The sequence below is a fragment of the Pipra filicauda genome, unplaced genomic scaffold (assembly GCF_003945595.2).
Source record: "Pipra filicauda isolate LSUMZ 115617 unplaced genomic scaffold, ASM394559v2 scaffold16_size7369187_pilon, whole genome shotgun sequence".
NCBI lineage: Eukaryota > Metazoa > Chordata > Aves > Passeriformes > Pipridae > Pipra > Pipra filicauda.
The window spans coordinates 2,326,945-2,340,354 of NW_024104207.1; the positions used below are offsets into that span (position 1 = coordinate 2,326,945).

A 13,410-nucleotide genomic window follows, 5' to 3' on the forward strand; every position below is an offset into this window, starting at 1 on the left:
AGCACTATACCCCATGGTTGGATGAATAATTAGAACTTTCAGAGGTAAACAAGGGAATACGGAAGCATTCAAATAAGACTGCCTGTCTTAATTATTCTTAAAGGGAGATTAAATCATTTTTAGAGGAAATTCCAAACAGGAAATAACAAGAGCTGATTTTTTTTTCATATTGCTGCCATAATGACTTGTGCCTGTTTCAAAATGGATGGTCTTGTGATAAAGACATTGACCAAGTGTTCAGAAGCCCTCTGCTTCATTTCTCTTCAGCCACAGCTTCCCTTTCCCTCATGTTTAAGAGTGGGAGCATATTATCTTCTCACACCACAGGGATGGCTGATGCTAGACATGAAGAACAATAGGTTTCTTGATTGTCCAGTGATGACAATACATTTTCTATGCAAGGTTGGGCAATCTTCCTATCTATAATCATGAATGGATTAATTTCTTTCCATTTAATGAATAATACTGATTTTAGGTCTATTCCAAGCTCAGATACCAGTCTTCGGTGGAGGTATCAAGTAAGTTGATACAATAAAGTAATTTATCACTGTTGACCATTTTAATATTGTTGATTAAACCAAGGAAACTATAAAATTTTCAACCAAAAGCAAGAAATTAGATCCTGTAGATTGATTTGGAACTATATAAATACCAACCATTTCAGTCCCCTCCATGTACAACTGAGTGTGCTTCCTTCTCAAATAAGTGGGAGCTTTATATTGACATATTAATGAAAAATCTGGAAGAGAAGTGACTCTTTATTTCTGTCTTTCTTTTAATGACTTAAAAAGAAGACTTTCAAAGAAGAAAAAGAACAAAAAAAGAATGTGGTTTCTTGCCATTTTACTGCTTGCGTATGCTCCATTTAACTGAAAATAGTGCAAATCTTAACAATGTTCTGGTTTTCTTCCTGTCCCTTTACAAACATTGGAACTTTTCTCTTTAAATGGAGAACTGCTGTTCTCTAGAACAGTAATTGCCAATATCTTTGGAACTTAATCTCACTTGAGAAAGCAAGTGATCTTCCAAGTGTCACTGGTTTCAGCTTGAGACACTGTTGCCATTTCTTCAGGCTGAGCTACTGCATGTAGAAAACCCCAATGGATTACATCCACAGCCAGTTGGGTGGTCCTTCACTTCTGACTGCAAAATTCTAGACACTGCAGCCGAATCTTCATAAATCAGGACAGACTAATTTGCTTGGGCTTCATGTTCCAACTCTTAAGTACTCCAGTTTCACCACCAAGGAATGTCTTAACAACGTCTTTCTACTGGAGGTTGTTGCTACTTACAAGAAGGCAGCAGAGCAACTCCAGGAAGAAAACTAGATTGAATGATCAATCAGAAGAGTATCTGAGAGAAATCTGCCTTGCACGAAATTGAAAACATTAAGTTTCATTTCCTTCACATGTATAAAAAAGCATTGGTCAAAAAATATCCATTGCAGCTGCTGACAGTGCCCTACAGCTTGCCATCCTCTCCCTTCTTTTTTCTTCAACATTAATTAAAGAGAGAAAATCAGCTTACAAAAGGGGTGTCAAAACTATATCTGCTAGAAGTTACCAAAAGACTAGGTAATCTCAATGACTAAAAACAATCTGTAAATTACAAGATACCTTATTACAGCTGTTCCTAAGATTTGAAGTGTGATTTGCAATGCAGCCCTCCAGCTTCCATAGACTGGTGCATTTAGCAGTGCTGAAAAGAGTCCAGGAATGTAAGCAGGTGTCTGAAAAGAAATTCACAGAATCAAAGAATATGCTGAGTTGGAAGGGACCCACAAGGATTGAGTCCAACCCTTAGCCCTGCACAGGACCATCCCTAAGAGTCACATCATGTGACTGACAGAATCATCCAAACACTTCTTGAACTCTGTTAAGCTTGACAGAGTCACAGTGCTGTGACCACTTCCCTGGGGAGCCTGTTTCAGCCCTCAACCACCCTCTGAGTGAAGAACCTCTTTCTAATATACAACCTAAATATCCCCTGACACAACTGTGGGTTGTGACCCTTGCGTTCTTTCACTGGTCACCACAGAGAAGAGATCAGTGCCTGCCTCTCCTCTTCCCCTCACAAGGAAGTTGTAGACTGTGATGGTTCACTTGCTTCTAAAGGAGCAACACCAAACATATTCACATTTAGCTCTAAAAATATCAAGAACAGATAATGATCAACAACAATTGACAGGAGAAAAGGTTGTGAAAGATCTGTCCAACTCATCTGCAGAAGAGCTAGACTGAGACTTGGAGAAGGCCATAAACATGGCCTGTATCAGAACAGAATTTCAATAACATAGCAGCTGATCTTTTTATCAAGCAGAGTAAATTCTTCTACCTTTAATGTGCTGCATGAACCCGTTATAGACATATGCACACGAGCAGTAAAAGCAAAGTAGAATATTATTTTTCTAACATACAGTTTTATAATGAAATATATACTATTCATTCCTTTCCAAAGTCCGTGAGAAATAAAGCCTGTCAATGAAATTAAACAGTAACAGATCTGAAATCAGTAAAAGGAAATTTGTGCCGTGTGTAGTATATAATCAATCTCCAGAGTTCTCAATAGCTGGAGAAGTGGGATTAAATATCTGAGATATTTATATGAATAAAAAATATTTGCAGTTATATGAGTGTAAAAAAGGTCACGCAGGCACAAAGGCAGAACCCACCCATTAACTGCTGGGGCTAAGAATGATGTTTCCCTTCTAGGAGTGCTAATGTATCATTTTTAATGATAAATATTTGACACCTTCCTCTTGTGAATTTGGTACTGGTAGATTTCAAGAAGAAGGATAATGGATTAGAAGAACCTTTGTTTTCATCAGCTCCAGGTTTCTTTTTCTTCGAAGTCTCCCTTCCTGATCTACAGGGGTGGTCTTCTCCACAATGGAAAGAGTGTGGTGCCAAGTTATTACATAGTTATATATTTTCTTCAAATGGCTTTAGAGAGCAGATGTTCTCATACAAACATTATAGTTCTTCCTCTATGGAAGTCCGCAGGACAAGCCGAACCCTGAATCTCATCCAGCTATCACTCAACTCCATAGTAAAACTCCCAGTGAGCTGACCAAGATGAAGGTTTGGCCCACTGACTGTGACAGTCTGTTCTGCTCCTGCCCCCATTGTGTAGCTAGCAAGCAGCAGACACAGATATCAGATACAATACTTGGGTAGAATTTTTTCCTTCCTTTCTGGAAGAAATTATGGCAGATGCATTACTCTTATAACGGACAAATCCTTAAATGCTGTGAGTTCAGCTTAACTTTTCAGAAGTCAGTGATTTATTCAAAGTTTATCCAAAACACCCATATTTTAAAAATTGTCAAGAAGTCTCATCAGAACTTAACTTCCGGGGGATTTCAGTATTTCAGTATTTCCTGGTTTTATGGCTGGCCCAGAAACAGTAAGTACGTAAAACATATCAAAAGCATTTTAAAGGGGAAGAAATCTACCACTGACCTTTAGTAGATGGGAGCCTGATGCCCAGGGAAATGAAAAAAATGAAAAAAGTTTTGCCTAGTGTCACTCATGACTGAGTGGCAGAATCCACACCTGCTCTACTCAGTTTCCCCTTGTGAGAAAAAACAGCCTGTCCTCAGAGATTTCAGACCTTCTTCTTCCATATCCGTATCTCTCTGGTAACCAGAAGTGCAGACGTCGCAAAATGTTTAAATACGTATTTTTCCCAGATTATGCAAATACTCCTAAGTATCTTCAAAAGACTTAAAAAAAGTAGTTAGAAGAACCAACACAGGTCAGAGGATGCCACTGCTATAGTGAACCTGCTCATTCACAGCATATTTTTTTTGGTCCGTCCCTCCTTGTTTTTCTGAGACCCTGTACTAGTACTGAAGTGCTGCTGTTATATTTCCACACATTTCCAGTCATTTTATGTCCCTGTGTTTAGTTTTGTGGGGTTTTGTTTGGTTGCCATCAAGAGATATTTTCCCTTAGAATCATAATTAAGTGTCCACGCTCATAACTCTCCTGCAGATTCATACCAGAGTTTTAAAAAAGCTGTTGAGAAAGTGGATAACAAGTTCTTGATCACTCTGTGAATAATGTCAATCATTGATGATCTTGCACCTCTTTACACGAATGAACATTTGTTTTGGTTTAAAGGATTCATAAAAAATTGTACTGAAGACTACATGGCTTTCTTGTATAATGTTTCAAGTACTCATACAGGAACAAAAAGCCAAGGAAACCAAATAGCTGGGATATTTGTAAGGCCAAGAAAAGTTAGAACTTGTGTCCATACCTCAAAATTTGCATTTTGACATGCTGGGCATCCTTAATTTTCCTAATTGCATTCAAATTCCCCTCCCTGCAAGCAGTTTATACATGTAGGAAAGATCTCTCGTGCTAAGATTTTTTTCTTATATTTTATTCTGTTTGGTTTATAATGACTCACTCATTCCTGAAAATCTCCAGCAGGAAGGCAATCCCCACTCACACCAATGAATCCCAAGACTCAGATGGGACCCTCAGAAGCAGCAATTACAGAAGGAGATATATTTGTTCAAACACATCGGCCAAGACAAATACAGAGAAGCAGGATCAATATTTCTCAGTAACAATGCTATAAATAAAATTTGTGATAGTTTGCCAGATGAAGACTTCATGGGGAATGATGTCTTGTCAGAGATACTGAGAAACCTGCTGCTTACAACTTAGAAGACACTGGTGATTTGTAACAAAGCAACAGATTTACTGGTTTGCTTGAAATGAACTGGCTTACAGCAAGGCAAGAGGCTTAAGTGAGGGCTTTGGAGAATGGCATATTTTCTTTAAAGAAACATTTTAACTATAAAAAAGGTAAAGAGATTTTGGTTTATAAAACCTTTTTACAGTTTATTTCCTATTATTAATTTCTTAATATATATATATATATATAAAAAATGAGGATCTGACTAAATGAATCAGGACGTTAATTGATAAAGTTCCGTCCATGTAAACAAATAAATAATTATTTACAATCTTTGGCAAAACAAAAGGAAATTTCATCACTCTCACTCTCTGACACACTCGCAAGGAAAAAAAAGAAATAAAAAAAATCATAAATAATTTACATAGAATAGGAAAATTATGATACAGTCCAAATATTAACATCTTCATCCCCACACTGATGTCTTTCTCTGACAAAACAAAAAACCCTACACAGCTATTACTCATTACATTTAATGAAGTCACCCTACCTTCTCCTTGGAACTTGGGGATGCCACTTGAAACACCAAAAGAAACTGAAATATTTAAAAACCTCATGAAGAAGATTTGGGGGAAAAAAGCCCAACTCAACCAAAACCAAATATAAAATTAAAAAAAAATTGATAATATGAATACTACAAAATGTGCAATAAAGCCAGCAACTGTTGATTCCTTTCTAATGAATGCAGCAACAAAATCTATTTCAAGGGAGAAAAAGTTGATTCAACATTTAGCTCACTGTGCCGTAGAAGAAGGCAGAGGTACTGTATTCTTCCATTACTTAACTCATCTATGAATAAAATTACACCAGCGTGCGTTTTTTTTTGTGAACAAAGCTCGTACAACTTAAAACAAAACAAAAATGTTAAACATGTCTATACTATTGTATATCTGAGTAAATGTTGTATCTGTTTAGAATAAACACTGGTATCCCTTCAGCATTATTTAAGAAGTTCTATATACAGCAGACATAGGTAACAATACAAAAATATTAAAATCAGGGTAACTGGATATATATTAAGGTTCCATTTGTAAATTCCTTATTATTCATTTAACTTTAAAGTATACATGACTATAAACCATGAAACTATACTTAAGTGTAGGCCATGCTTTGACAATATCTACATATTGTGATATGCTTTCAAAAATAGCTTTAAAATATCATTATTTGTGAATGTATTACTGATGCATTATATGACATGCTTTAAAATAAATTATCAGAGAAGGTAGCTCCATGTGATAATCATAATAAATACTAACAAAATATTTATAAATGGAACCTTAAATTCATGTTACCAAATTAAGTAATAGTGGTGTTGCCACCTTTTCAAAAACCCACATCAGGATTCAGGATGTCAAAGTGCTTTTTGCAGCAGAGGTGGAAAAGTGGTTCTGGTTCATTTTGCTCCACATAGTCATGGTATGTTCTTTATTACAAGGCAATGCAGAATATAATGAAAACAGAGCAACTGAAAGTAATTTTTTGAAAGTCAAACAATAGTGATAGCTTTGGATGTTTAAATGAATCACTCTTCCCTTTCACATGAGAGTTTCTAGTTCAATTCCATTTGGCCTGAATTAAGCCTCTACTAGAGAATGCTCTGAGTTACAAATTTGACAATTCTACCACCTGTAATTTTAACGGATGTTATTAAGAGCATCCTCATCAGTTAAACACCTTCTTAAATCAAGAAATGTTTAAAATTGATCTTTACTGTAATATCCAAAGCAATTTTCACTGTTGGTGTGGCCCGCCATTACTTCGCTAAAATTACACCCAGAGGCTTTGTGTTACTAAAGTCCAGTCCAGAGTAGAGCAAGGAAGTGTCAACCATACACCCAAAAAATTAGAACACATTTTTCCTCACTTAAACACAATGACTGCTAATTATCACCCCCCCCTCTTTTTCTCCATATATATAAATACATTAAGTAATTACATTTTTATATGTAAACGTCATTCTTTTAAAAAGACACATAAACAAACAAACAGGTTTTGCTAAGTTTTCACTCTACAAAAGTGTTCTAATGTATCAATCTGCTTTTGCTTCAGTGGCGGGTTGGACGTTCACGTTTAGGTTTCATTAGTCCTGGCTGTGAGAAGGCACTTGGGTGGAGGGATGGCTGAAGCACTCCTGGCAGCAGGGAGGTACCTGGTGAGTGGAGCATGAGGACAGAGGGCAGAAGGTACACAAGTAGAAACTGGGAGTACAAGGATGTACTGAGGTGTCTAGGTTGCATAGCATCTACAGTACTTTGCTGGTAATGCAGCAACCATTGCTCAAGCATCTGAAAGAAATGAAAAAAAAAAATATTAATTGTGGTTGGGCTTTTTTTTTTGGTTAGGAAGTCATTCACACAAGAACAGAGCTCCACCATGGTACGCTATAGAGATGCAGCACAATACTTTCTGTTCTGAATTTTCCTACAGATGGGAGGACGTTTATATAAAAATACATATATGCCTATATATAGAGAGAGACACACACACATGTGTGTGCAGCTATGTATCTAAATGTATATAAAAATAATATATAAGAAAACCTGGGAAAGCATTTTCTGAATTCCAAAACATTTCAGACAAGGCACTAGAGATAGACGTGCTCATTAAAGATATCTGCTCTCTCCTTTATGCCTCTTGAAAAAGGGGTAATCCAGAAGTAGCACTCTGCCTGCAGAACACACTGAAATAAAATACAGAGGACAGTGCATATGCAGAGAGAATTCTAAGCACCGTTCTCTCTCAAAGATTTTTACCTCATTTTTTCCATGTGGATAGTATTAAACATCTGGGTTTTACTATTCAAATTGAGTTTACTATAAGGGCAAGGGGTATTCATGCCATTTCAACAAATCAAGGTTTATGTCATGCTATGATATTACAGACTGCTTTCAGTAACTGGAGGATACTTTTCATTTCCACATTTTGTGTTTGCTCATCAAGTTATTAAAGGCTTCACCATTTTCCAGACATTTTCTGTAACTAACCTCTGCATTCATACTTGAGGTCAGAGAAATAGACCATTTCTTGAGAGAAGACAAAAAGACCTAATCGTCCACCAGCAAAGGTTGTGTCATAGATCGGTCCAGAATCCACCATGACTTGTTTCCCTTCATACACTAAAACTCTGTAAAGAACATATTTTAAATTAGACAAGGAGGATAATGCAGTGTCTAGTGTAAGAGCTGGTAACAGTCCCTAAAAACTGAAACAGAATTAATTTTAACAAAGCACCAGAAAACCCAACTTAATTGTAGAAATCACTTCTTATCTCTCTCACACACCCACCTGGCTGGCAGCCATAACACATTTATCAGAAAGAGTGGGCTGTTCCAGAAGTAATTTTATGCACACCATCTGCAAAATATTTCCCAGTTCTTTATTTAGAACATTCGTGTCTCCTGGAATGAACTATGTCATGTACTAGAATTCACTGATAAGCCCTTGTCCCTGTGAACTCAGAGGTTAGCACACGGCCTTGTCACATCACTGAGCAAAGCTGTCTTTACAGCTGTGTGAATGCCTGATTTATTTATCTTTAGTGCAAGGGCCAACATCAGAAATTGGAAGAACCATTCCTTTAGAGTCAAACAAAACATTAATTGAAGACATGCTGAATCTCAATTTCAGACATTTTAAGAGCTTAATGAAAGCTGGACGGTTCTGGATACAAATAGCTAGACTAATAATAAATTGGAAAAGAAGGAGAATTTGATTTTTTTTCCTCTCTCTCTTTTTCTTTTTAGCATTTCAGGCATCCTCCCTAGAGACAAAAGACCTCTAAAGACATCTCTTCATTTTCTTCTCTATCAGAGAGACTGCATTTCTTTGAACTTGGATTCTCCACTTTTCATAGGAGACCTTGAAACTGTCAAGGTTCTTAGGCTCTCAGCCTCTTGGGCCAAATGAAGTTACTCTGTAGTTTGTTAATTAGAGCAGCCTCTGGAGGGAGGGATTATGATCCTGCTTAAGTACATTAGTTATACACAGCAAAATGCCTTCGCATAAGGATGAAAACACTTGAGCAGCTTCTTATAACTCAGGGGGGGTTAGGGATAGATTTCTGCTTAGGCAAAAATATATTCCCAGCACTTGTTCTGTCTTGAAGTGTTTTATTTCCTGAAAGGTGCACAAAAACAAGTATGAAACTCCTCCCTGAAATCAGTATTTAAAGGACGGTAAAAAGAACAGCAAAAAGGAATGATGGGTTTAATATACTTCTCAAAATATCAAGAACCCAAACAGTTTAATGGGAAGAGTTTGATATTCATCCCACCAAAAAAATTACATAGCTCTAATCATGTTCATATGAAATTGATATTTCTGTATAAATAAAATTGTTTCATGACCACATTAGGAAAATAATTAATTTATTTTCTATAACAACACCCTGAAGTTAAATGAAGGAATTCAATGCCCTGGACCACAGAATTTGTCATGCTAGATTAATCTAATGAGATACCAATGGAATCATGCTTTGTCCGACACTACATAGATTCTGCAAAGGAAGTTACAGGTAACAGTAACATGAATCAAGTTTCCTTTTGACCTGTATCAGTCAATGCTTTGGACTGCAATAATTTGATGCATAAAAAAGCTCTTTCCAGTAAACAGGTAGAAGTCTATCCAAATTTGTCTACACTTTGTCTTTCACAGACAAATGAAAATCCCCTGCTCATAAGCACAAAGAAACCTTTAGAAGTAAGGTCTGACTCTGTCCCATGAAAAATGTTCTTTACAGTTCCAGTAGTTAGTAGAAGATAAAACTGACACGGACAGTTAATGCTTAATCTCTGCAACATCAGATAAACAGCTGGGTTCTAAGGAAAGTCACATGCCATAGCTCCTTGTTGTGTGCATTACAGATGTGCTCATGGCCACTTCTGCAGTGTCTTGTATAAGACACTACAGGAGACAGGATGCTGAAGTAGACAGGTTGCTGGCCTTCTTCCCTGTGGCGATGCTAATGTTTCTAATTAATTTCATTCACTGAAATTCCAGAGGCTGGAGAGCAATCTCATGTTCTAATCTTGCTTTGAGTTTTGCTGGGGAATTTTTGGTATCTTTACAGAAAAGCTATTGAGAAAGCTTTTTAACTTAAGAGTATTTAGCTGATGTAAATATTGAACAATCCAGACTAAATTAAATATATATGAAAAGTAAAATAACTTATTCTGAAGACAACAAAATGTCCCCCAAACTGTCACAAGTATCACAATTATCAGAACTAACAAAGAAAGTGATAACATAGTTTTTATATCAACAGAGACAAAAGTTTTCCTACTAGAAAATATATAGATGCAGAAATATTTCTTACTTTATTAGTCCTGTTTTAGGCCTGTGAATCAAATGCCACCTGTAAGCCGTATAATCTTTCCAGCCAATGTTCTTGGGATCATGCCACAAAGTACGCACCTACAGTAGGAATAAAAATGCCTTAGTAGAAACACACCATGCTCCAGTAGCCAAAGCTTATTTTCTGCAGAGCATGAAACTGAAAATAGAGTTTAATATTTGACAGTATGATCAGAAGACTTCTTTTTAGAGTCAGAGTAATGGAAAGTTCTGTCTTAAACTAGTGGTCATTTACTCATCTGCAGTTCCATAGCTAAGACCACTGAAGACCACTACAGCATTGAACCTGACTTCCCTTATGAAGTCCTTCAGGTTTGCAAATACACACCCATGCTGACAGACTTGATTCTATTTTATCTGTCTGTACAAGTGTCTTCAATGAGGGAGAGGGACTGCAGCTTGCACAGATGTTACTGCCTGTGACTCACACTCGGTCATGGTCCACGATCAATTCCTATCCCTATGTGAATCCCCACTAATTTCATTTCCAAATGGCAAAGTTCCTTCCACAGTTGGACACTATTTGGAACAGCAGCAGTTTTTCTCTCTTTAACTTTTTTTTCCTCTTTTTCTGTCACTGGTTACTGTACTCTAAACCATGTATAAGTTAAACAAGCTGGAACACCAAAGAAGCAAGTGCCAATACAGAAGTAAGAAAGGATTTGTGGATAACTGAGACCTCTCACTCCTTTCCTTTTGATCACCTCATCTTCCTTTTATACATGCAGTACTCTTTGTTATTATTGACACTACTAATATGGGAATTGAAGAAAAGCTAATAAACATCTCCAAAAAATTGAGGTGTGAAAGGAAATTCTTTTTGAGACATCTCCCTTATTTTTCAAATATTAGTCATGCACTGTTGGCCTGAGGTTTTAAATCTCTCACCTGTCCAGGGGTGTTTCCTGTGTGCCAGAGAGCATTTCGTAAGTGTTCACCAGTACCAGTTGTTGAATTCACTACTTTGAGTGACACACCAGAATAGCCATAAGCCCTGGTGGGTTTGTCCTCCCAGTAGGTCTGAGTGACTTGCTTCCACATCAGAACATAAAACCGACTGCTGGACTGGTAACCAAACACAAAGCCGGCATAGTCATCATCGCGGTCTGTGTTAACATAGAACGTCCCACTGAAGTCAACAGAGCTGAACTCATCGTAGCCTGGGAGAGTACAAAAGAGACAAACCACTGAGTTACAATCCTGTATCCAGTTGTCCACACCCAAGAGTCCCAGCTACATCCTGAATTTTGGCAGGAGTGGTAAACAGCCTTTCTCAGTTTCCTTACCTATAGAAGAAGAGGTAATTACACTTGCCCACCTATCACAGGGAGACTTCTGGAGAGAAATAATTTTTTAAGCTGTGTATACTATGAACGTTACAGTCAGTGATGAGATGAGTGGACAATAAACACAAACAGCATTGAGCTGTTTTTACTTTGGGCATATACACTGTCTTTGTGCTTAGTCCAAAGTTTGCAAGAAGTGCATTTATCTACCTTTTTTTCCCTTTCCTTATCACAAGATCACTCGTTACTTTTCCAAAGATGATGACTGACATCTGATACTCACCTACAGCTATTCCAGGATCAGAGTTGGCAGTCTGCACCAGTTCCTTCCCTTGGTGGCGAATAACCCAGTTGGGATCAATCTGAGCTGTTCCCTTGGGGTCCAGGGGGACCATCTGGAACTTTCTGAAATCAGTTTCACTGATGGCATTGTTTTCAGGGCATACATCATAAATATCTGGAACATTGTCATTGTCAAAGTCATCTTTGCAAATATCACCTCTGCCATCACCTGTAAGCAATGTGAATAAGCAAATGCAACTTTTAGCAATTTATCCAGCCTAGTCTGTACACCACTTTGGAATTAGAGTGGGAAAAGTTGGATATTTGCTATGTCAATGTAGTTCACTAATGTTTGCATTGCATTTTCAGTTTTATTTGTCCTCGATGTGGATACAAACCCACATTTTAATATATGCTGTGCAAATTAATTCAAACAATAGCATTAAAATCTTTATCTTACCAAACATTACTACATCTTTATATATTGTTGATCATATTAAATTTTTTTCAGACTCTTTTATCACTGTCTCAAGATTCTTTCTGCAACAAACCACCTAAGGTGCTTCAGATTGCAAAAGTGTCACCTTTATTTCAAAAGAAAGTGGGGAGAATGTTGCAGTAAAATATGCATAGATGCTTGGTTGCTCTTTCACTCATAGGTAAAACAATTTGACTTATAAAAAATACAATGCTTCAGAAAACTGCATGAGAAAAGAACGCAGCACTATATCCAATAGGACTAACCTTGAAGGAATGAAAAAATTAAGTTTTGTAACATGAATTGCAACAAGTTTTTTAGAGAACCAAAAATACATCCATACAGCTAATCTACAGTTGTGCTTCTGCTCAACGCTTTTACTACACTCAATATTTTAAAAAACCTACAAATTATTTCCTTTCTTAATTTACCCATACTATTGACGGAAACCAGGAGATGTGACTTGCCTCAAACAGCAGGCAGTGAAAGGAGGCATCTATAAAAAAATATCTCATTGCCAATACCACTGTTATTGCAAGGCATACAAAAGTACAAAGACTAGAAAATAAGGCAGAAAAACTTGGCTAGACAAGGATGGAAACAAATTCACAAATGGCTCCAACTTTTACAACAGAAACCACTGGATATTCCACTGGGCAGTAACGTAAAAGCGGTACTGTCAGCTAATTCTGTTTCTATCCTCATGTAGCTGAGCATTTATTATTGCTCTAAGAACATGGGAATTAATACAATGGGAAATAGCAATGATGGAGCTCATTCCATATTGGCCTACTACTAGATGCTTCACAGAAAAATGGAAAGCTCCATTACTGTGACTAACTAACACAGCATTACCCAAGTATGGAGCTTTCAGAGAGAAAGCAGAATGAGTTTTAGGCAAGAGCCAAAAAGAAAAGAGCAGTTAGAGACAGCTGAAGCATCTAATATCTCAAAGACTTTCTGCAGTTCAGATACGTGATAAAATGGTCCCATTTTCCACCCTGGATATCTGCCGTGGAGAACTCCAAATGCTGACCAGCTGTGTGCTCCTCCACCTGTTTGTCTTAGCACTTATTGAAGAAAAGGGAATGAATTTCCTATCTTGTTTCCTTTGCCAAATCACAGAGCTAATTCACAGAAGAATCTAATTATTCACTGAAAGTCCAGCTGATGTTCATTTGGTAGTGAGCTGCTGCTGACAACATTGATTCCCTGTCAAGGAAAGTTATAAAGTGTTTGTTTACCCAGTCACATTGAACAGCTCTCTCCACAGTCTCATCTTCATATGCTACAACTCAC

At 37.2% G+C, this 13,410-nt stretch overlaps 1 protein-coding gene across 2 annotated transcripts in view; it reads right to left on the reverse strand.

Annotated features, from left to right (window-relative positions):
• Positions 1-4,276: 4,276 nt before the first annotated feature.
• The window catches only part of THBS2 (thrombospondin 2), a 34,446-nt gene continuing 25,312 nt past the window's right edge, over positions 4,277-13,410 (reverse strand). For both annotated transcript variants that reach the window (XM_027741120.2, XM_027741119.2), the window contains exons 18-22: positions 11,635-11,862; positions 10,954-11,225; positions 10,028-10,125; positions 7,698-7,837; positions 4,277-6,998 (exon numbers count right to left, since the gene is read on the reverse strand). In XM_027741120.2, coding sequence (XP_027596921.1) covers positions 6,991-6,998; positions 7,698-7,837; positions 10,028-10,125; positions 10,954-11,225; positions 11,635-11,862 — 746 coding nt within the window. In that variant the 3' untranslated portion in view covers positions 4,277-6,990. The remainder of the gene's footprint in view (positions 6,999-7,697; positions 7,838-10,027; positions 10,126-10,953; positions 11,226-11,634; positions 11,863-13,410) is intronic.